Source organism: Cuculus canorus, chromosome 1, assembly GCF_017976375.1.
Source record: "Cuculus canorus isolate bCucCan1 chromosome 1, bCucCan1.pri, whole genome shotgun sequence".
Classification (NCBI taxonomy): Eukaryota; Metazoa; Chordata; class Aves; order Cuculiformes; family Cuculidae; genus Cuculus; species Cuculus canorus.
In genome coordinates, this window is record NC_071401.1 from 182,292,791 (window position 1) to 182,316,769 (window position 23,979).

Sequence of the window (23,979 nt, forward strand, 5' to 3'; positions counted from 1 at the left end):
ACACACCCAGAACAATGGCTTCCAGTATCTACTAGCAGTAAGATGCAAGAACAAAGACGACAGCATAGACAACCAATTTTAAGATGCAAAGCCTTCACCTCTCTGCTCCAAGTACCTCTAATATGATTGTGGCCGAAGCACTACGGAATAAAAATCTAATGATGTATACATTCACCTAGCAACAGAACCTGGTAAGGGTTTGTCTGCACTGAGGCACTCTGTCTAAGACTAAGACTAACTCAATGTGAACTGCTACCCAGTGAACTGCCATCAGTCTAATGGTGGCATTTCAAATTCAGCATGACCTGGCTGAGCAGGGACATGAAGAATCAACCTCATCAACCCGAACAGACTACTGGCACTGGAAACTGTCTTCTCAAGTGCACGCAGTTCAAGCTCAGGATGGCAAGTGGATGGTTTGTTGAGGTTTTCTTAGCCAAGACATTCTGAGACAAAACCATATGAGAGATGTTTGAAGTTGCTGAAGCAGGGGCTGATTTCAGTCACATGAAATCTGCAAGCTTCAAGGTCGGGGCATGCTATGCAAATTCTAGAGCTTAGCTGGTGTTTATACTTAATTCTGACTGTCATATATGGAGAAAAAAAAGTGCATAGCTCTTCCTGGTAGCACGGAACAGGCATTCAGTGAAAGCATCAAAAATTTAATGTCAAATGAAGACAACTGTGCAAGAAGGAGCATCCACAGGGGAGCATACAAATTTAAAAGAGCTGAAATGAAGTGAAGTGACATTGGATCCTGTCTCTACCATACCTTACACCAAGTGAGATGAAGGAACGATCTAGAGCATGCTCTTTGTTTATAATACAAATGAACTTGGCAAGATTGAAAAATTAATAGTACATTAATATACTTACTGTGGACTCTTGGTAGCACTCCAAACAATACACAGTATACATCAGTACAACTTAATCATCGATATGAACAAAAAATCTCTTAGGAATGTTTACAAGCTAAAAAAAACCCACTATGACTGTATTTACCCAGTTCTCTGGTCGGGGACAGCTGATGCAAGACTGTAGATAGCCTCTTGCTTCATCATTTCACAGTATCTCCCTTGCAAGTGATTTGCAGCCAAAGAGAGTAAACTATAAATCTGGAAGAGCCAAAACGATTTAATTACTATTCAAATTCAAAATGCATAAGGCAATACACAGGAGTAAGACTACAAGGAACTATCATAAATTACTACTTACAGGGAACATGCAACATGCCACTGCTCTAAAGCAAGGAGTTAAGACTAAGCCTACAGAGTTTATCCAGAGCATTTCTGAATTAACCAAATTCCAGCACAATGATGACCTGATGCAGAACAGTATATATAACATAGTCTAAAAAAGTTAGCAGCTGTCACTACCAAAGCAGCAATACACCAACATACTCATTTCTGTGGTTTGTAGACAAGAGTTCTACATAGTCACAGGAATACGTTGCCTAAAGACCATGAGGTTTATGACTATTTTAATGTCTCCATTTCCAGTGCACGTAGGGACCCAATATTTAGCAATTTACAATTGTCGATCTAAGTTAACTATATCTGACAGACAGGGATTCTTTCAACTGATTAAAGAAGCAAACCTTCTGCCAGATATCACTATGCCATCAGCGATGGATTCCAGAAACTGAATTGCCCCTATGTGAGATTTCAGATAGCAGAAAATCCAGCAGAACAAGTACAACCTCAATAAGCCAAAAGGAATTGTGAAACCACCTTCCTGAAATTCAGGTGATTAGCCAGTTTTATATATAAAATACATATGTATATGTGTGGTGGGTTGATCCTGGCTGGCAAATAAGCCTCTCCTCAGTCAGTTACTCGCTCTCCTCCAGCAGGATGCTCAAGAACAAGAAAGGTAAAAGTGAGAAGAAATCATTGTGTTGGGATACATACAGTTCAATAAACGAAGGGGGAAAAAAACCCTCAAACCTTGGAGTGATGCAAAGGCAATCACTGACCACCTCTCGCTATCAGACCAATTCCCAGTCAGTCTCCAAGCAATGGCCACTTCGGAAAAACTCCCCTGACAATTTAATGGCTGAGCATGACGTTATGTGCTAAGGAATATCCCTTAGGTCAGCTGGAGTCAGCTGTCTGGGTTGTGCCCCCCCCGCCAAAATCCTGCTCACACCCAGACAACTTGCTGGGGTGGTAGGCAGACTGGAAAACAGAGAAAGCTTTGATGATGCACAAGCACTGCTCAGCAACAGCTAAAGTACTGGTGCATTAGCAACTCCGTTTTGGTCACAAACCTGAAACAAAGCACCATGCAGGCTGTTAAGGAATAAAAATAAGGTCCTTCCAGCCAAACCAACATGCAAGAAAAACATCTCTCCCAGACACAATTTCTGCAGTCTATATGAGAACCCAAGGGGTTGTCAACAGCCTCAAGGGCAGACACCCAAGCTGGAAGAAGCTCATGACCATTAAATATCTCAATACCTCCTGCAAGACTTTGCAGTAACTGTGTGAAAGTTGGCGCTTCACAGGTCAAGAGGCAAGACCCACCTCTCAAGTGTGAGAAGCCTGTATTCCCTCTATGTCAAAGTCGTGTTATAAGATTATACGGCTGTAGCCTGCTGAACAAGTCATTTATCAAAGGCAGAAAGCATTTGTTGCCCCTTTTCGTAACCTGAGCTAACAGATCACGGAGCATCAGAGACTGATCTTGGTAGTCTACACTGACAGCTTTGCGCATAGTTATCATTTTTGCTCCTGCCAAGCCCTGGAGTCCAACAGGAGGGAGGGAGGGCTGTAAACTGAATTACAATTCACATATATTTCTGAAGAGTCACTGCAAAAAAAGCCACATCATTGGTAAGAGCAACTCAAAGCAAAATGCACAGAAATCTGGTCCGATTGATCCACACTGCATCATTTGGTAACATCAGTAATCAGATTCATTTTAGAATATATATTTCAGCAGCTCTCTCTTCACATATATTTGGCTGCTCTTCTAATGATCTGATGACCAATATACATTATTTTACAACTTTTTCCCTCTTGACAGCGGATTTGGAAGGTCGCCAATAACAACTCCACCCCTTTTTATCTTCAGCCTTTTCACTTCCAAATTCAATCAGAAACTATACCTTGCAAATTAATTTTATACATTCTCTTACACACTTTGGCAGACAGGAAAAATCACCACATTATTTTTCTACTTCTCATATCAACATAACTAACATGAATAAGCCCTTGCACTGTACTTGAAAACCTAAAGTCAAGGATTCTGAAAAAAAAAGTTTCCAAAACTTTACAGCATTTAAAGTTCTGTGAGAAGTTCGGAGAACAGAAAATAGCTTATACTATAGACGTAATACCGTAAGTATTCAACTAGCTGATGTAATTTAGTTATAACGTAATATTTCAACAGAAAACTATATAATTAATGAATAGATTTTTGAGACAAAACACAGAATTTGCACTTCAAAGAGAAATGAAATCAAATACCTCTAAATGTCTATTGAGTTTTGCTAGTTCTGCTGCTGTTTTCTCATCCTTAGTTTGTAGATTTTTGTCAGCTCCCAGCTCAAGCAGCTTAAAGACTACATTTTTATGTCCAAGCTGTGCAGCCCATATTAATGCCTGCAAAGAATAACTTTGTAAACCAAGTTTATATATGGAGCAGAAAAGAACAGAGGTTCAAACAATAACGCAGCCTTCACAAGCTCTTATATGGCAGAATCTGGAGACAAAGACAAGTAATGCAAAACAATCTTGAAGTGGCGTTAAAGCAGAAAAATATACCAGTGAGTATTTTTGATGAAGTTGTACTTCAAAACAAGTTTGTGAGTTCTTGCTTTTCAACATTTGCATCATTAATTCCAACACACAGAAGTAAATCACTCACTGAATATCCGTTTTCATCTTGGGCATTTATGTGTGATCCATTAGCAACAAGAAGAGCAACAACCTTAGGATAGCCCTTCTTAGCTGCATACATCAGTGGAGTCATTTGCCTCCTGAAAGAGAAGGGGATAGGCAAAAATATTATTTCAAGATATCTAAATCCAACTGCATTATCAAGTACAGCACCTCAATTCGGTAAAAATCGTCTGTTCTACAGAAGAACTAAGCAGAGGATGAACATCCAAGACACCACATCCATGCTTCAGCACAAGGGTCAGGTTAACAGAATGTACAGATTCAGGGACACATTTATGTCCAGTTAGCATCTGTAAAGTATTTTAACTGATTTATTTCCTGACTGAAATGAAATTCTTCACGCAAAGGAAACTTAGAGGCAACTAAACAAGTCTCTTCCAGGAGTTCAGAATATACTTACAATACTTCTGGGAGAAAAAAGTTAAAAAAAATACCAATTTTTATCACCTCCAAACTAAAGTAGTGCATTCAAAATAACACATCCCAGCTATGAGATAACTTGATTAAACTATTTCTGGTTTGGCTCTCAACTACACAAAACCAGTTTTTAAAGACAGACCATCCTGCTGCTACCCCAGACCCAGCAGCAGGCCTCTCACTCAGCACATGAACCAGCTTAATAAGAAGCAAAAGGGCATAAACGGCAGATCACAGTTTTCACCCTACTAGAAGCAGAAAATATCAGTAAATCAGCCATTTTTTACCTCAATTAAAAAAAGAAAGTGATAGAGACATCCATTTTTTACTTCAAAAATTATTTTTGCAACACACAGCTTAAACAACAAATTCTACACGCAATTTAATTTAAATCCAAAGTCCTGAGAAGAAATTTGCAGTATTCTGGAGGGCAAGTGGTAAATCACAACTGAGTAGGTAAGAGTTTTTAAGAGGAAGACTACTAAGAACAGCTATGTATGTACTTGCAAAACCCTCTCAGGTAAAACCAATGTACGCAAAAGAATCACAGGTAACAGAACTCTTGCAGGTGTGCGCAGGTGCAGGGCAATAGGCAGGGTGCACACACGATAATTATCAACACTTCGACACTCCACCCCAAGTACACCTGAAAGGAGTCTTCAGAGAATTGCATACAAATAATATACTGAAAATCTTCACTTTTCAAGTACTAAACCTAAATGCATGTAAAAATATTTCTGTCCTTTACCCCACCTTGTTTTCTGTCCCAGAAATGTACACGTTGACACCTTCTCTCTTATATATATTACTATTTCTTACAATTGCTGAAGAAGTGAAATTGCCACCATTTTTCCCACTGTTCTCTTTCATATTTTATATCTCAAAACCATGATGACAACAGCCTACTGATCTTATGCTTCTACTGAGATGCTTATGAAAAGAAGCCATTGTGAATGGCTCTGAAAGTTTTGAGAGAAAAGACATACGGCTCAAAAGCTTCTGTTAGAAAAGTATCTTTCCAGATGCCTGAACACTCATTAAAGATGTGGAGTTTCTGGCCACTACGAATTAAACAGGTCTAAGCTAAAATATTTTACTAGTGCTGTTTAATTAAAATTTATTGTATCTTAAAATGCAGTATTTTTTCCTGAAAAACTACCATGTATTGCTTTTTCATATACAGCTCTGTGTCTAAAACCGGCTGCCAGGATTACCTTGTTTGGACACACAGCAGGAGACTTGCCCTTTCCAATATTTTTTTTCTTAATTTCAATGCCCACCACTAGAGGGACCCCGAAAAGCGCACATAAACCAAAGCAGCTCTCTTAAAACACTTTCAGCTTCCTTCCAGTTGCCAGAACTAAGGCTTTGCTCATCTTACCTTGTTATGACTCACTCACAAAAGATTTTGTCTCATGCAAATACAGTTAAAAGTGCATTGAAAAAATATCCAGTCATATTACAAACTCCAGAAAGCCTTATAGGGGGAAAAACGTCAATCACTTGCATAAAAGCAGAATTAAAGGTAACCAAGCCTTCAAGACATACAGTCGGTAAGAGAAGAGAAAATCGTTAATGAAATGAAAAGACATGCTCCAGTCTACAAAAAATTAGTCCATCAACACTGTAAAAGCAGAAGTTCTGACTGAACAAAACAAGATGTTTTTACCATGGGACACAGTCCATCATCAGAAGTGCTTGCTCAGAGAAGTTTTGTAGTCTCCACCTTCAGTGGGTTTCAAGACCAGGGGGCAACCTAGCCCAATGTCATAGCGCAGGTGCTTTTATGGAAGAAGTTGGACTAGAGACCTCCTGACATAACCCTTCTGACCTGAGTTATCCTGTGAGCCTGTGAAGATTACCAAGAAAATTGAGAAAAAGACCCTTCAAAGTAGCCCTGTAACTTAACAATTAACTGATGAGACAGTGAGATACAGATACATATAGATACCTGTATTTTAAAGAATGAACAGAAGTTGATGGCAATCTAATAATTTGTGGACTCAGAAAGCAAACTTCCTTGCCTAATGCCCCTACTCCCACACTTTTTTCTATACAGTGACAGGTAGCCTTTGAGACTTCCCATGCTATCACCTTTAAAGTATTTACATTTGAGTGCAAAAATAGTTCATTCATGTCTGTTATCATCTTCATTTCTTCTGCTCTCAACTTCTGGGTGTGGGTTTGTTTTTTTTTTCCCAAACCTGCACACTGCTGCTACCTCACAATTCCCTTCTGCTTTTTCAAAGGAAAAATACTGAAGTCCAGAGGCTACAAAATAGTCTTTTCTCCAAAGAATGCCAGGTAGTTGCTACAACTGCGAAGTACTGCAGATAGGCGATCTGAAATCAAGGCAACAACTCAATGACATTAAGGCCACTGAAAGTTTCTACATTTTTAAGTAAAAGCCAATCAACATGACATCTAAAAGGTTCACCAAAATGAATATGCAATCAGTAGTTCAAGCATTCCATTTTTATGTTTGAGTTTTAATTTCAAAGGCTACCAGCTGTTTCAGGGCAGAAACACATGCACTGCTGCATAAATTGCAATTGCATTTATGCACCACTATGTATGAGGGGGTGCTGTTTAACGTCTTAGACATATGCTGCACGGGCACCACCTTAGAAAGCAAGGTCCATAGAAATGTACGTCCACAAGAGGGAGCCTAGAGCACTAGAGAAAACAAATCCTGTTTTTCTAACCCTGAAAGAAGCCGCCTAGGTACACAACCAAGCTTTAAGATGCCAAATCCACTGCTTCTTGCTAAAGTTGAAGAGAAATTAAATGCATCGGTACATCTTATTGCAATCTAAAAATGTACATAAAATATGTAGTGATGACCCTACAGACATTTGTGCTTCAGCAGTCTGGCTGGCAGATGATGTTCCAGTCCAAAACCCCATGAAGCCCTTTTGTTTTGCACAATTTACCACATGACATTTGCCCATAGTGAGCATGACACTCAAGTTATAGTCAGTAAATAAATAAAATCTTAAAAGGCATAAAAGCGATTTATTAATTAAACACGATGTCTGTTACAACTATGTTTGCGTCCAGCCATGCAGCACTTAAATAAAAAGTAAGAAATTCTTCATTGGTCCAATGTAAACAAAGGGATGGATGTTTGTTTCTTTATTTTCATCTTTAGGTAACCCTGCTTTTATATTAAGGCTGCAGAAAAAGACGAAACCAGAAGATTTTTCAGTTTTCAAAGCCACTCAAAACTTTGTGCGTGGTATCTACACAAAGATACAACCAAAGGTTCTTATAGGCTCACTCCTCTGCCAAAAAAATGCTTCAAAACAATCACAAGAGAGCAAGCCCAGTGAACAGCCCTGTAAGCTATCACTTGGAGCCTCCTAACCTAGGTAACCAAAAGCCAAAATAAAACCAGGTGATACAGTGATTGCTACACACCCCACTGAAAAATGTCCCCAACACCTGTCTGCTACCATTAAGCTGAATCTGTGGCAGCTTAATGGCAGATTAAGCAGAATTCACCACACCTGACAAACACACATTCTTATGTTTGGGACCATGCTCTCAAGCAAGACAAAGTTCATTTTCCTGGACAACCATCTGTGTCAGTGTCCAGACCAAAAATGGTAGGTTCCCCCTACCAAAAGATCTGATGAACAAGACTTGACGCTTAGTTTCAAAAGCCACTCATTGGGCACATTTAGCAGGCTTTTGACTTCTCCCTAACTTGGGCAAGAGGAAGGAAGAGATACATAGACATAGTCCAGAAAAATAGTACTTTGGTAAAGATAATTTCACACCTCATTTTTTATATTTAGTCCTGCTGTCCCAATTTTTGACCAGCATAATAAAGTCTTTTTGTCCCAAGTTTGGAGTGCTAAAACAAAAAACTCTCTGAAGGGCATGAAATATAGTATATCACAAGGTATTTTTGGCTCTGAAGTGGACCAAAGATTTTAGCTTTCTGAGTATTAAATTCCCTGATTTTCTTGCTTCAGCCATAAAATGCACTGTAGTGCATTAACTCTTAATTAGGCTATTTGCCCTTATTATTTGCTGCATGTGCTGCTTGTTATTTGGCATGGTTAACTATCACACCATGATAATGTCACCCAGGTCTTTGAAATTATTATGTGGTAGGGCAGACTCCCTGTCTTATCAGTAGCAATAAATATCTTGCTAAAACTGAGCTAATACACAATTGCTTTCATCTGACTATGCAACATGAAGAGACCTACCGGCCCTGAACTGGGTGATACTGCCATGGAAATTCCTCCCTTCCACTACCATCTTCTCAAGAGGGCAAAATAGAAACTTTCATTATGAAAATATTTTTGATACTCTTCAATGCTCCTTGAAATGTAAGAATAAGTGAGCTTATGTAGGCAACTTAACAGCACACCTGAGCAGTGATTATATATATTGTACACTGAAGAAAGGCTTGGTCATTTACAGGACTCAACTGTGCTAGAAATGTTAAGAGCGAGGGGAAAAAAGCCACACAAACAAAACCAAACCTCCACATATCGCATGCAGAACAAGAGACAAAGAGCTTATGTCAAAGCAAAGAAGGTTTTAGTTATTCACCTATTTGTACCTTCTTCTAACAAAGACCTACTGGCATGACATACCAACTCAAAACACTCTCCTTACTGGCAAAGCCAATAGGTTTCTTTTAGTCTACTTTATGTAAACAAGAACTTGGAGGATGTCATCACCAAAATCCATATTTACTAAACAAGTTATGACGTTTAATCCTAGCAGCAGCATTTTAGTACCATTGTACCTTTAAGAAAGCACCGCAGGTTAAAAGAGGCTTTCAAAAATATTGTTTAAATATTTCCAGCCTTATAAAAGCATTAAGTATATAATGTACATTTTGGAGCAAGAGGGAGGTGAATGATACAAGATCAGCAGAATACATTTCTCAAGGCAACATTTACTTAAACGGAACACTTGGGCTACAGTACCTCTATAAAGACTATACGGAGCAGGTCTTACAATGCCTTCTCGTTTCACCTAGCCATTACCTTATTTGTTTGTTTTTCAGAACTTTTCAGTTGGCATTTATGATTTGATACGCTGCATTCTCATCACCAAAACTGTTTTTACAGTCATCAGTATTCAGTTCCTAATTGTGATTTAGCAAAAATATCAGAAGTCACTCTACTAAATACATTCTCCTTAGTATTCTATCCTACTGCAAAGGAACCATCTACCTACCCACTCCTAAGTCTTCTTTCTTAGCCTGCATTTCAGAAATCAGTTTATTTCTCACTGGTCCTTCCCTGTTCCATGCACACTTTAAAAACTAGACAAAAACCCTGCAGGTTTCTGTGCATCACCTCTAGATGACATGAAATTTCAAAAAGCCCACTGGCTGCCCTGACAGTGTAACAGAGAAAGAAAGGACAGATACCAAAATCTACCTTACAAAGTTAAATGTTCTGCTTTGCCTTCAGTCACATTCCAGCTGTTAGTGGTGGACAAAAGAGAAGCTTCCTAAAGCCACTGTGGTTCTTAAGTGCTGAGACAGCCAAATAACGTGAAGCTTAGTTCTTAACACCTGTGGTAAGCTTAGCACACGAGAAGCACTCTCACAATAATCTCAACTCACTGACAGTTCTGATATCCTTCCACAGAACATCCTGTTTGGTATAATAAAACAGGTGAAGCAAGACTGCAGTGCCACATAGAGAGTCTGTTTTTATCTTCACAGAAGCTGGTTTGATGCGTTTTGTACCCTTGTTTTAGAACACAGTGGAAGAAGCCCATGAGAAGCAGCAGCTGCTGCCCGAGCTGTCCTAATGATGGAGTGCTAGGCACAGATGTCAAACACTGGAAACGAATAAAGGCAGCATGAAGATTGTTGAAAAATCCAGACTGTTTAGTGCAAATATGACATTTCTGATTGTCAGTTAATTTATCTTTTCATTTCAGAAAGAATCCTATTGCAAAAGTGAAAAAAACACACCTAAATACTGTACCTGATGAGTTATGCAAGCATAACTCATATGTTAGCATAAGGTCTTAGCAAACTGATAGCAAACAAATACTTGTATATAAAGGCCAACTATGCATAACATACTCAAAGTTTATTCATGAAGTTTTGCCCTTAAAATTCACATCTCTGCGTCAGAATCCAACTTCCACCCACCCAAGTGTAGCCAAAGGCTTTTCCAAATGTAAATCTGCAGCTTTGCACACTGGCTTAAATTTTGAAACCCCCAGAGCAATATTAAATAGTGCAAAGACTTCTCCCATTTTTTTGAAACAGGATGTCTATCCTAACACCCACTCATCTAATGGCAACAATATGTAATTATTTCAGAACTGGTAGCTTTTTCTTCTTTCATGAAGCAGTTTTAGCTACTCTGGTAAGAACAGACGAATGGCATTTAAATTTGGTACCAAATATCAGTGGCACTTCAGCACAACTATGTTTCCTCCTTGTCCATCAGTGCTATGCTCACAGTGAGGTCTAAGGGCCAGAGTTAATTGAATTCTACTAAAGGAAACCAAGAGGCCTCCAATTCTGTTCTTTTTAGAGGGCTACACAGTCCACATCTCAGGTAATGCAGTCAAAGAGCTGTGGTATTAAAAAAAATATGAATTTCAGTCAGTTGAAAACTAACAGTTTCAAAAATGTAACTGATTTCCTTTTTCCAGCAGAGGAAATTAAAACTCCTCTTAATCTGGGTTATTCCACATTGCACTGGAATAAACTTATTTTATTCACAGATAAGTTCTGTTTTTCTATAGGAAGTTGCCCGTGGAAGGAACATAGCTAGATACCCACAAAAAAGCTCAAAAGAAAAACATGAATTTAAATAAAGAATTAACTGAATTAACTTACATCCTTATGCAGACAAGGCATTACGATTTGAGAAAGGCAGAAGAGAGATTTCTTGCCCTTTTACCGCAGTTAAAAAATAATCTTAATACTGTTATCTTAAATTTAGATCTTGTTCAGATGGGGAGCATAATTAAATTTGATAAACTCATCATAGTCTTATTTACTCAGAAGAATGACTGTACTAGGAGAAATTAATATCTTGACACTAATCTTTCCTCATACAGACAGTAACAAAAGTTACAAAAATGTAGCAGTACACATAGCACAGGTCACTGTAATCAACAACAGCTATAGCTACAAAAGATGTCTTTGTATATTAATACTAAATGTTATGCCATATGGCAAAAAAAACAAACGTTTTTTTTCAGTACCTGCAACTAAGGTTAGGGTCAGCATTCCTTGATAGAAGTAGCTCTACAGTCTTCAAGATGTTTTCTTCTGAAGAAATTGCAGTACATGCTGCCATCAGCACAGTGTACTTATCTGTTTTGAAACTCGCAGTTAGAGAATTACATATGCAAATATAAACAACATAATAATCCAGAAGTTCTTTTAAAAGCATGTGCCAAAGTTGTTAATTGGGTTCTGATACTCTAATCTATTTAGAAAAAGGTAAGAAACTTATTTTCCTTCCAGCTGAAGTCACTAGAATTGCCCACTAAGATAAAGGCATCTGAGAAGATACTGAGAAAGTCGAGAGTGTAGTAAAGTATCTAATCCTACTGAAGTTTAGGATATTCCTTAGGTACCCCAAAAAAACAGTAGGAGTTCAACTACAGATGTTTGTTTCTCAAAACTTGTTCCACACCAATAGATTCACTCCCAGTTCTTCCCCACCTCTCCCCAAAATACAGTAAAGAGAAGAAACAGCTTACAGGAAGTTAACTGCAACAGATAAAAATAGTCCATGAAATGTATTATAAACACACAGCAACATCAATTCTAGGGAAAACAGAAGCCCATACAAAGGACAATTGAAGTAACAAGGCTTTATCATAAGGCTCAAGGAGAAGGCATTAAGTTTACCAGACTGGACTACTATGGTGCCGTAGTGGCAGAAGGAGGAGTAGAAGCATGGTTTTAGATATGGATTTAGAGAACATCCACACAGTCCATAAAGATTCATCAGGAGAAATCAGCATATTTGCTCCAACTCCGATGTCAGATTGGTATTACACGCCACCTTAGCTCACAAATGAGAACTGTACACCACTGCTGCTTGCCCACAGAACAGGGGAGATTTTTCCCATGGTTCTCCTAGAGAGACATGGGAAGCATCACACGTCAAGGACCTTAGTAAGTTAGTTGGCCCTGTAGTCAATTAGAAAACTGTCATTTGAATAACTGCCCATTTCTGCTTATTACACAAACTTGTTCACAAGTTCAAACCTGCCTTTAACAATTTAGCAAGTATAATTTTAGCTGTACCTATTTCATACCATACCATGAAGTGTTACAAGCTGTTTTCTAACTTACACAGTCTTAAAATTCCTACAGGAATCTATTAACATCTGTATTCATCAACTGAGATGAGAATTTTTAATATTTAAACATGAAGTCTGTTGTATCCCACCCCCTTTGCTGTACATTTCTTGCCACTTCTTGTCCTCCATCCCTTCAAAGACCTTAGTTTTGCATTTAAATTTGATTTTCAGCCACCTCATGCAGAAGTTCTAACACACATAGATTGCTATGTTAAATGAAAAATTTTCAGAGAATCACTTAAAGCCCTTAACAGTAAGCAATTAACATTTCAGTAAATTACTTGACACACCAACAGATTTTTACTCAACATGTTTAACTTAGTTATCAATAACAACATGAACAGAAAGATTTAACAAAGGTAGTGATAAGCACTGTTATTCTGGGAATTATATTTAGGAGGAACTGGTAATTATATCTGTATTCAGTATTTCAAGCACCGATACAGTGGGAAATTAATTTCTGTTAGCCTACCTACAGCTCACTGTTCTGGTAAATCAGAATTAATTTTCAAACTTTTCAGCTAAGCCTTGTCTAAGTAACTTCATTTTCTGAATGTTAACTGCATGTTTTTCAGACAGCGTCTGTCTGTAGAAGCGATAACACAGGGCTCCAGTATGCAGAAAGGCCATTGCTTACACTTATTCCTATAGAAGTCAACGCCATCCTCAAGCCGGCGGAATGCTGCAAGTCAAAGGGTGAAAAAGGATCACACCTGCAGGGAGGGGCAGACAGGACAGGTGACCCAAAACTGACCAATGGAACATTCCATTCCTACCTTCGGGTACCTTTATGGTAGGTGTGAAGAACAAGGAACTAATGTAGCATTCCCTATGTGATGGGATCAGAATGCAGCATCCTTGAGGAGTTAAGTTCACTGGCTCTTCTGGGTGTTTCAGCTATGCTGAACATAACCTGATCATTTTTTGCAGCCTCTTATCAGTTTTCCTCTGCAAAAGGGAAACCTGAGAATTCTAAGATATTTCTTTCCCTTCTTCTCTTGTGAGCAAAAAAGGGTAGCATTAAGTAACCACTTACAAAGAGTGACTGAAATATGACAAAAAGTGATGATCAGGCTTACAAGCATTATAGGATAATTAGTATAGGTTAAGTTATGTGATTGATTGCTGATGTACAAAAAGCAGCAGAAGCAGTGATATTTAGTACGGCTTCAGGATGGCATAGCTTTACTGAACACAAGTAGCCTGACCTGAATCAGCAAATGGCAAGACTGTTCCTGGCTGGGCAGTATCCTGCTGCGCATATGCCCTAGCGACTGTTTCCCTACACAGACTAACAGGGAAACCAGCCAAGAAACTTGATCCTAGCAAGGTGCCACTTAGGGCAAACACAGTTGGTCACACACTGAAAATATGCCACCTATGTTGGTTAACTGGTCACCAAAACTGCTGCCCACAGCAGTTTCTGCCCCATTTATAGTGCACTACAGCCACAAACAAGGAACAGGTACGAGTTGCAGGCAGCCACAGCTGTGGGCAACCACTTGCAAATTCTCTGAAGATGGCTACAAGGACAAGCAATTTGAAGGTATGATTGCTTTTGGTGCAGACAATCCACTCCAATCACAGAATCATAGAATGGTTTGGGTTGGAACGGACCTTAAAGATCACCCAGTTCCAACCCGCCTGCTATGGGCGACGCTTTCCACTAGGTCAGGTTGCTCAAAGCCTCATCCATCCTGGTCTTGAACACCTCTGGGGGTGGGGCTCTAATCCCGTACTCTGATCAGCTCCTAAGAAGCTCCAGAAAATTTTCAGAGCCAGATTTGTTCCATCTGCATTTCAGTCTACCACTATTACAAATATTGGCTAGTTACTGGAAAACGTTTACTGCTTTTATGTACTTGGCAACATTGTGTGCCACATCAGTTTCTTCTGTATTGCAATATTTTTTTTCTTGAACTTCCACAAATCTTTCAACACAATGAAAGAGAAGGAAAATAACCACATTTTAAGTAGGAGAAAATTATTAAGTCATAAAAGACACAGAGGAATTGATATTACTTACAAGCTCCACTGAAATCTTGCAGAAAAAGGGGATCTAGCAACACACCGAAGAACAGATTTCACTTCATAGAAAAGTTGTGCTCTAGTTTTAGAGACGCCCATGTTAGTTTGCTAGGACTGTAAAGCCACTCCTATTGTTTGGGAACATCAGCCTGCGTACTTCGTAACAGGATCAAACACAGGAAGTTTTAACACTGTAACTTTATCCTAGAATTCTTGAACCAGTACTTCTGCACACTCTTTATACAAAGAACTTGAGGACTCGGAAGGGAGGAAGGAGACAGAATGTGAGAGAAGAACAAGAAAACCCATCAACTGATTCCAGATGAGTTCCAAGAACACAATTACTACTTTTGCTTCAAAACTGTGGAAGCTAAGCTAGGTCACAGTACCTCTGTGAATTTGGATTTTTTTTTTCCCCAAAAATATGTAAACAGATAATCAGGACATTACCAGCCATATAGAGCATTACCAGCCAGTATTTTTCATTCATACCTTACCTATTTCAAAACTTGCATTAGCACCTCTGTCCAGCAGAAGACGCACTACTGCAAAGTCAGCCATACTGGCAGCATACATCAGGGGAGTCCATCCAAACTGAAAGGTAGACTCTATGTTTATACCTGCCAAAATTTAAGATACTAAAATCACAAAAGTGCATCACAATAAACATGCATTTTACAAATCTTACTTTCAAATTATATTGTTACAAAGGTTATGCACTGTCTGTGTTAAGTCTTAGGGAGCGAAATCTCTTATACCATTTAAACTTTTTTAGCACACCTTTACCTAGAATACAAGGAAGCTCAGTTCTCAATCCAAGAAGTACCACAGAAAGACTATATTTAAAAAACAATAAATTTTGCTGCAAAAATAATTTCAGAGAAATGCACAGAATCAGTTTTCTCCACTTACATGCAATGGCTTTCCTCAATCAAAATGAAAAAATTTGATTCTGGCCAAGCCAAGTAGACTGCTGCAGAAGCAAATTGCTTGCCAAGCAATTAACACTATACTCACTAGGGTTTTTTTGCTTCATAGCTCCTTTCATTCTCTGCCTTGCAAGGCAGTGAACTAGCAGATACCAGTTTTGCAGTTAGTACTAAAAATACTGTCTCCATAGAATAAAGAAATAGAAGACTATGCCACAATTACCAGAGTTGTTTGATACTCTTTATAATAGCCACATCTTCCTTTGTGGCTAGAGGTTAGCTTGCCACACAGCCCTCCCAAATTCACCAAGAACCGAATACCAGACCAAGATATTCATCTGACAACTTTCAAATAAAAATCTCTACATGTTTTTGGGATAAGAGGAACCATCTTTCCTTCAATCCTTCCTGAAATATTACTTCCTCTGTCACAGTTTCCATCAGCTGGTTCCTTACCAGTCCAACAGCAATTATGGATAATAAAAACCACTGCTTTACAAGAGACAGCTCTGCAAAAAAAAACACTGTCCTAACAAATTTGTGACATTTGAGCTACATGCATACCTTTTCATGCAACATGTGTATTTACTTTCCCTGCCTTGGTAGTTTGTCAAAGATGTGCTCGGTGCAGCGACCCAAAGCTATTAGAGCTGAGGGAGTAACAGGTCACTGCTCGTGGATTGATTTTCAGCTGTTTTAAGATCACTGGAGTTTTAGAAGCTATCAGTAAAGAGGTGGCATTCAATGAAAGCCAGGTGTTGAAGCACTCTATAACACCTGCAAGCCACAGAATTTATGATTGTATCTTCTTGGTAATGCATACATACAAGCTGCAGTCCCTAATGGCACTGAATGCCAGTTTGAATGCAGAACACAAAACATTTCATTGAAGTCCACAGCCATGTTCTACAAGGGGAGCCAGCAAGCGACCCTTAGCAGTCATATCTGAACTCTCTCGCAAACAAGTCACTTCAAGAATTTAGAAAGCCTGATATCCAACAGTCCACTGAAGTAACACTAGCAGGAAAGGAACACCAGAAAGCTGGTACTCTGTCAGCCTCAAGAAGTTCCTTTTCCTCTTAAGAAGAAAAGCAGTCCATGTATGTAACTGCAGCTCCCATTTAGAACTTTTTACTTTAATAAACAAATACATAATTGAACAATAGTGACAAAAGATCTATTTGGCAGATGTATAGAGATTTAATATTAAAACTCTTGAGAAGGTATGTTCCTTTCCTATATGTGTCTCTTTACACATAGAGCAGAGTATGTGCCACAATGCTGGTGCTTTTTCTAAGTTCTAGAAGTAGAATGGTCTCCCCTTGGTTACTACACAGACTCTCTCATCAAAAGAGCTGTTCTTGAAGTAAGTAGTGTTAGTTCAGCATTTAAAATGGCCCTTAAGAAGTCCTACAAGGCAGCAGTGAAGTCCAGAAAAAAAATTTTTGGTGAAAAATTATGCCAGATTCCACAGCCAGAAAGAGGCAAGGCTGCCACAGCTTCGCATCCCAATGTCCAAGCAGTATTGACAATAAGCATTTATCCCCTGCAGGCACATGCATATACCACTGGCCACATTGATCAACACAGACAGCACTAATGGTCTCATCCTGCTCCCTGTTGGGATAGAGCTGTCTCCTGTAGCTGCTGGCATCACAGACATATGAACTTCTGACCCCTGGTCCCATTCCTCTGGTTGGCACACCCTTTCATTCACTCCTGTCTCTACAGTTGCTGGCACCCAGGCACAGGGGCCTTACAACAGCACTGGGAGTCCCTTCCACTGAATCAGTAATCTGTGTTCCTGTCTGTCTTTGGGCCTCTCTGCTTCTCTGGGCTTGCAGACATGGGCCTGTGATGGGCTGATGCCTCCCACGATGGGCCTGGGGGAGCTGGGCCAGGGTTATTTGGACTCCCTTACCTGCCACTACCTCTCAGTGTTCCTTTGCAAGTGTGAACAAGAGCTTTTCATGCACGTTAACTTCACAAATTATGTCTAGGAGGCAAAGTAAATACAGTTTTCTTTCTTACAATCCGAGTTACAAATATATGTACTTCCTGTCACTACTACACAGTTTCTCTGGCATCTCTTTCAGATATTTTGTCAACTGTGGATAATAATAGTTATGGTAGAAAGGCTGTTTTCACACAGAAAAATGTAACCTCAAAAAGGTTAATAAGGTAATGCCCAAAGAACTATGATCAATCTCTGCATACAGCTTTTTATGCTAAATAATTCCATGTTTGACACCAAAATATGAGGAATCAAAAGACTCATTTAGTTTAAGAACAGGTCTTACTACTAGAATCCATTCACATTCAGACCAAATTTATCTGAAGAAAAAGTTCTAAAACACTTCAGGCTAGAAAACTATACTCTAACGTAAGTATTGCTTTCTTTTAAGTTTGTCAGCACTTCTGCAATGATTCTGCAGCACCTTAAAGACAAGTTACATCTGAGGTGCTCATGTCTCTCACTGCTGGGTCAGCTATGGTTCTTATCTGACTCAGGGTCTGGAGCCCTAACTTGCTGAAAAATCATTCCACTCCCATTGTTTACTACTCTCAATTCCCTGAACTGGCTTACAAAAGATCAGGTGAGCTTCAGCACTCATGCAAAGATAGGAGTGGAACAGCCTGTTGAATGAAAACAGGAAAGAGGATTTGACTGCAGCTCTACCTTTGATCAACCTAAACTGTTACAGGGTTATAACTTTCAATTCCATTTGAGGAAAATGAACAGATTAATTATATGCTGTAAGTATTTTACTCCCAAAGCAGACCAAAATGCCCAATTCACCTCTGAACCTGCTACTTGCTTGCATTACTTTTTGTCATATGTACTTCAAAAACTTGTTCTTAGTATGCTGCCATTTTACACGGGGTGTAAGGGAAGATATTGTGCTTGTCGACTTCCTAAAAAGAGCTCTGTAAAATTGCCTCAGCACCAAACATTCTTAAAGCCATGTCTAAGCAAGCCAGAAGACAACATGTTCTCACTCTACCTGAAAGAATGACCCCAACTGTTGCTAGGAAATCCACTTCCAATACAAGACCTGAGTTTGGTCGAGTGCTGGTATCAAGCCTCCTACAAGCTCTACTGAACATACACTAAAGGCAACTTTGGAGTCAAAGATCTAATCTGACTGAGCACTGATCCTCTGAAGAACATCACCTTTCTTCAGAAACCCCTCCCTGTTAGAGAGGCATTGCGTCCTAGTGCTCTGCAGGACATTACTGGATGGCTCAAACTTACTGTCAATGGGATTTTCAGGAAACAAAAGATTCCCTTGTGATACTGCTTAGTGCATTTCAGGAGACAGGACATTAGGCTATAGGAGTCTTTAGCCTGACCTTATGCTCTCACAGATACCTAGCATCAACTTCCAACAGCACAGAACTGTTTATTATGCTATAGGCATTAACACAAAAAGTGAACTACTGCCGTTTGACTGAAATACAAGTAATTAAAAATGGATAGCTGTAACAAAACAATTAAGAAATCTCTGATGCACAGACATCACTAAAACCTCTATCTATAAATAAGAATATATTTTTCTCAAAGAAAGACAGAAGATGCATTTCCCTCAGTATTACACCCCTGTGTTGCAGCCTGTGTGATAATTTTTACTTAATTTAAAAAGAGAACCATTCCTCCACTGTGGTGAGAAACAGTCTTCTAAAAGGGCAAGTAATGTCCTTGTTCTAAAACTCAGAAAAAAACATTGCTAACTAGGAAACTCCTTTCTTCTAGCCATAAGACAGATTTTCCTCAGACAACAATCTCTTGGCCACTATACTCTGCTTGCTTGCTAAAGCAGAACTCTGACAATTATCACTAGGCAGGTTAACTCAGCTATGCAGTTTCTGATTGCCCTGGATGCTTCAACAAGTGATCCAATCCTCCTAACACTGAATAACAGAAACACATTACAAATCATGAGTAACAGAAGAGGGAGGAGGGCTTTTAGTACTAAAACAAACTATTTTTTAGTGACAAACACCATGTAAACCCTATTAGACCTTTCAGAATCACAAAATCTTTGTCCAGCTGATGTTGCCAGGACAGCAGCATTACACAGGGCACATACCAAAAACTTAACAGTGCTGTGAGCAAGGAAAAAAGTGTGGAATTTCCAGACTAGGGTAGCACTAAAACAAAAAAAGCCAGTCTACCCTTCCTGGCCACCTCCTGCAGCAACCTTCAATACCAAGCTAAGGCCACCTACTGAATTCTCTCTCTCAATTTAAACCACCTCAACTTCAGTGTTTGTAATTGATACTTTCAGGTTAAATATGCATCTGAAAACAAAGAAACTACTTATTTCATAGTTCACACACATTGGTTTCTCAAATTTCAGGGTTCCTGACTGATGAAGAAAATATAAACTAGAAGAAATCAGCTGGAATACCGCATGCTGAGAAACTGAAAAAGTAATTTCATTTTTAAAATAAAGAGTTTATATCCTATATTGGAAACATTCACATATTCCTACATGCATTCAATACACTATTTTGGAACAAGAAACTTCAAAGCTTTAGCATTCCTGTAAAGTTATATTAAAAATATTCAGCTTTATAACCGACTTTTCTCACCAGAGTTTAATAGTTCTTCAATTAATTGCACATCACTTCGAACAAGAGCCTTCTTTAATGCTTCATTTTTGTCCTCCTGCAACATTTGATCCAAATCCTAGATAAGCAAAGAAAAGTTAAGTCAAAGTCTAGTCATTGTTTCAAGGTAAAAAACTATAGCTCAGCGTAGTATAAAAGCACTAATGATATCCGTAAAGACAAAAGCGGAGAAGGAGGAGGGGGGGAGCAAGGTAAAACTCTTCTTCCATCTCTGTAGACCTGCTTAGGGTCTACTGTAAAACCTAAGTTTTAAAATTAACTTTTCTGAAAGATTTCATTCTCTGAAAATGTAAATAACTTCTTTCCCAACAGACCTGCTATCCTCCTACACTGATCTCAGGGTTTTTTAATGGTATTTTATTTCAATTGAGAATCTTTTCCATCTTTTGGGGCTAAAAAAACCATGACAACACATTTCTGTACCTTTTTTGTACTTTTAACATGTTGTGAAACATAGCTTTAAAGAAATGTACCTGTTGAACATAAAAGTTAGAGTTTTGGGCAACATAGCTCAATGACTGTTTGGCTTAATTCTGGAAAGGGTTCCTTTTCCTCTTTTCTCCTGTGGTGGCAGAGATGTTTGTGTTGCTGCATCATCAACTATTTGGCTGAAAAATGCCCTGACTACTTTATGCATCAGGCAGCTGCCTTATTCAAGTTCTTTTCAAAATCATTACAGGTTTGTTCTCTACTAAAGCTGCAGATGCAGCTGAAGATTGCTGCTGGCATTATCTGGATTATACAAAACACTTTCATGCGCCTTTAAGTGGAAGACTATTCACTAGTTTCTTTGCAGACGAAAATGAGCATGGAAAGAAGTCTTATTTCATGATAAGTTTTGACATCATAACAATACAACTCACTTATACAATCTTCCCCAGCACGCTGTAGCCTACTTTTCCAACAACCTCTGTAAAGATTTTATTAAGTGCTTAGTATCTAGAAAACCAAAGATGAGAAACAGCCAAAATAATAATTTAGACCTATTTTTGTTATACTCAGCCAACAATTTCCAAATAATGCATAACTTTGGACAGGAACCTCAACATAAAGATCAAGGCCCCTGAAAAACTAGTTAAAACCTTTACAAAGGGTACTGCAAGTATCCAGTTTCATCCATTTTCCATCTCCAGCCATGAGACAAACAAACGGCTAAAAGGTCTGGCAAAATGTTCCTCTGCCTCTAACTATCAAGTGCCTCATACCGATTATTTGTTGTTATTCATTACACCCATTAATTACAGGAGACTGGATGAGGCTTTCAGCAACATGGTCTAGTGGGAGGTGTCTGTGTCCACGGCAGGGCGTCAGAACTAGCTGATCTTTAAGGTTCCTTCCCACCCAAACCGTTCTATGTAAAATCACTTAAATCTTCATGTTAGCAAAAAACTGTGTCAGAGAGTTAAGATATAAAACAGTTTTAGAAGCCTCCAGTTGCTTTTAAACTTATCCCATGTTGAAATAGGGACTACGGTCTGTTATTGAGGGGAGAAAATATGTTTTAAACAGACATTAAGGTTTTATTCAAGAACATAAACCCCCCAAATTTAGCTTTTATTTATCCTGGATGTAGGGTACACCACTATTACTCTGCTAAGAAATAATGACAGAGGATGCACCACAGAACCACAGAATGGTTTGGGTTGGAGGGGACCTTAAAGATTACCCAGTTCCAACCCCCTTGCCATGGGGATGTGTCCCACCAGATCAGACTGCCCAAGACCCCATCCAACCTAGCCTTGAACACCTCCTGGAATGGGGCAGCTACAGCTTCCCTGGGCGACCTGTGCCAGTGCCTCACCATCCTCATCATGAAGAATTTCTTCCTGATGTCTAGTCTAAATCTTCCCCCTTCCAAATTATATCCACTGACCCCAGTCCTACCACTACAAGCCTTTGCAAACAGTCCCTCCCCAGCTTTCTTGTAGCCTCTTCAGGTACTGGCAGGTCGCTATAAGATCTCCTCGGAGCCTTCTCTTCTCCAGGCTGAACAACCCCAACTCTCAGCGTGTCCTCAGGGCAGCAGTGACTCCTCTGGAGCCGTTCCGGCAGTGCCAGACCCGGACCCAGCACCGCAACCGCAGCCCTTTCCCTGGGCTGAGCCCCACCTGCGGCTCCCGCTGCGCCACGCCGATATCCCACCCATCCTCGTCGCTGTCGCTGTCCTCATCGCCCGCTGCCACCACGTAGGCTCCCTGCCACGAGTCCACCATAGCCACGCGCGCCTCGCCCCACGCTCCCGCAGGGTCACGTGCCCCACAGCGGCCGCTTTCCTGCGCGCGCGAGGGCTGGGCGGGGCGGAGCCGCGCCTCGGAATGGCGGGAAAAGCGCGGTTGCGATGAGGGGGCGGCGTGGCCCGCGGCAGGGGTGGTGTTATAGCATTGGGTGAAAGAATCGCAGGGTGGTTTGGGTTAGAAAGGACCTTAAACCCATCCAGTTCCAGCCCCCCCCCCGCCATGGGCAGGAACACCTCCCGCGGGATCATGTTGCTCAAAGCCCCCTCCAACCCGGCCTTGAAGCCTCCAAGTATGGAGCATCCAGGGCTTCTTTCAGCAACTTGTTCCAGTACATGGCCACCCTCACAGTAATACATTTCTTCCTAATATCTAATCTAAATTTCCCCTTTTCAGCTTACAACCATTACCCTTTGTCCTATCATTGCACTCCCTGATAAAGACCCTCTCCCCAGCGTTTCGTAGCCGCCTTTCAGCACTGGAAGGCTGCTACAAGGTCTTCTCAAAGCCTTTTCTTCTCCAGGCTGAACCCCAATTCTCAGCCTGTCAGAAGCAAATGGAACTTTGGTGGCAGGCTGAGAGACTTGGGGTTATTCAGCCTGGAGAAGAGAAGGCTCCAAGGAGATCTTACAGCCACCTGCTAGTACCTGAAAGGGCTACAAGAAAGCTGTGGACGGACTATTCACTGTAGTGATGGGACTTGGGGCAATGGGTATAAACTGGAGAGGGGCAGATTTAAACTAGACATAAGCAAGATTTCTTCACGATGACGATGGTGAGGCACTGGCACAGGTTGCCCAGGGAAGTTGTGGATGTCCCATCCCTGGAGGTGTTCAAGGCCAGGTTGGATGGGGCCTTGGGCAGCCTGATCTAGTGGAAGGTGTCCCTGCCCATGGCAGGGTGGTAGGAACTAGATGATCTTTAAGGTCCCTTCCAACTCAAACCATTCTATGATTCTGTAAGTATGTGGTGCTGTAAGAGGGCAGACTGGTGGCTCATCTGTTTGTAGGGGAGTTAAGTAATGCAGCAGGGATATCTATGTATGGAATTGTTTCTCCATATCCACGACTGGTACATATGTTTAAATGCAATGTAAAAAAATAATATTTTCTAACACTCTCAATGTACCAGCAGTCGGTTAAGTTACTCATGTAGGTTTGTGCGCTGTTACACAGGCAAAGCCTGCGGTAGTGGCAGTCATGTGGGGAAGGCTGAGCAACAGCATGCACAACAAGCTGAACTTCTACCCTGCTCCCTCCCAGCTAGGTATACATAAGCATTACTTCCAGTTTTGGAATTGTGGTTGGATGTCTTTCTGATGACAGATAGCAACATCTCATCCATCCCAAGGTTCACAAGAAATTCTTTGAAAAACAGATGAGGAACAACATTCTGTATCTCATCCACAGGCAAAACTGCTCTTTGAGCTCAATACAGACCTTGCCCCTGTATGAAATGAATTTGGTCTTTGACTGAATTAAAAAGAACAGATGAAAAACACCTGGTCTT

The 23,979-nt window shown here is 40.0% G+C and overlaps 1 protein-coding gene across 1 annotated transcript in view; it reads right to left on the reverse strand.

The window, feature by feature from the left end:
* ASZ1 (ankyrin repeat, SAM and basic leucine zipper domain containing 1) overlaps positions 1–22,447 on the reverse strand; it is a 34,960-nt gene extending 12,513 nt beyond the window's left edge. Inside the window, exons 1-7 of the mRNA XM_054078658.1 lie at positions 22,345–22,447; positions 20,198–20,294; positions 15,170–15,292; positions 11,532–11,643; positions 3,871–3,982; positions 3,471–3,605; positions 1,003–1,115 (exon numbers count right to left, since the gene is read on the reverse strand). Of these exons, the coding sequence (XP_053934633.1) occupies positions 1,003–1,115; positions 3,471–3,605; positions 3,871–3,982; positions 11,532–11,643; positions 15,170–15,292; positions 20,198–20,282 (680 nt within the window). The 5' untranslated portion in view covers positions 20,283–20,294; positions 22,345–22,447. The remainder of the gene's footprint in view (positions 1–1,002; positions 1,116–3,470; positions 3,606–3,870; positions 3,983–11,531; positions 11,644–15,169; positions 15,293–20,197; positions 20,295–22,344) is intronic.
* Between the last annotated feature and the right edge of the window lie 1,532 nt (positions 22,448–23,979).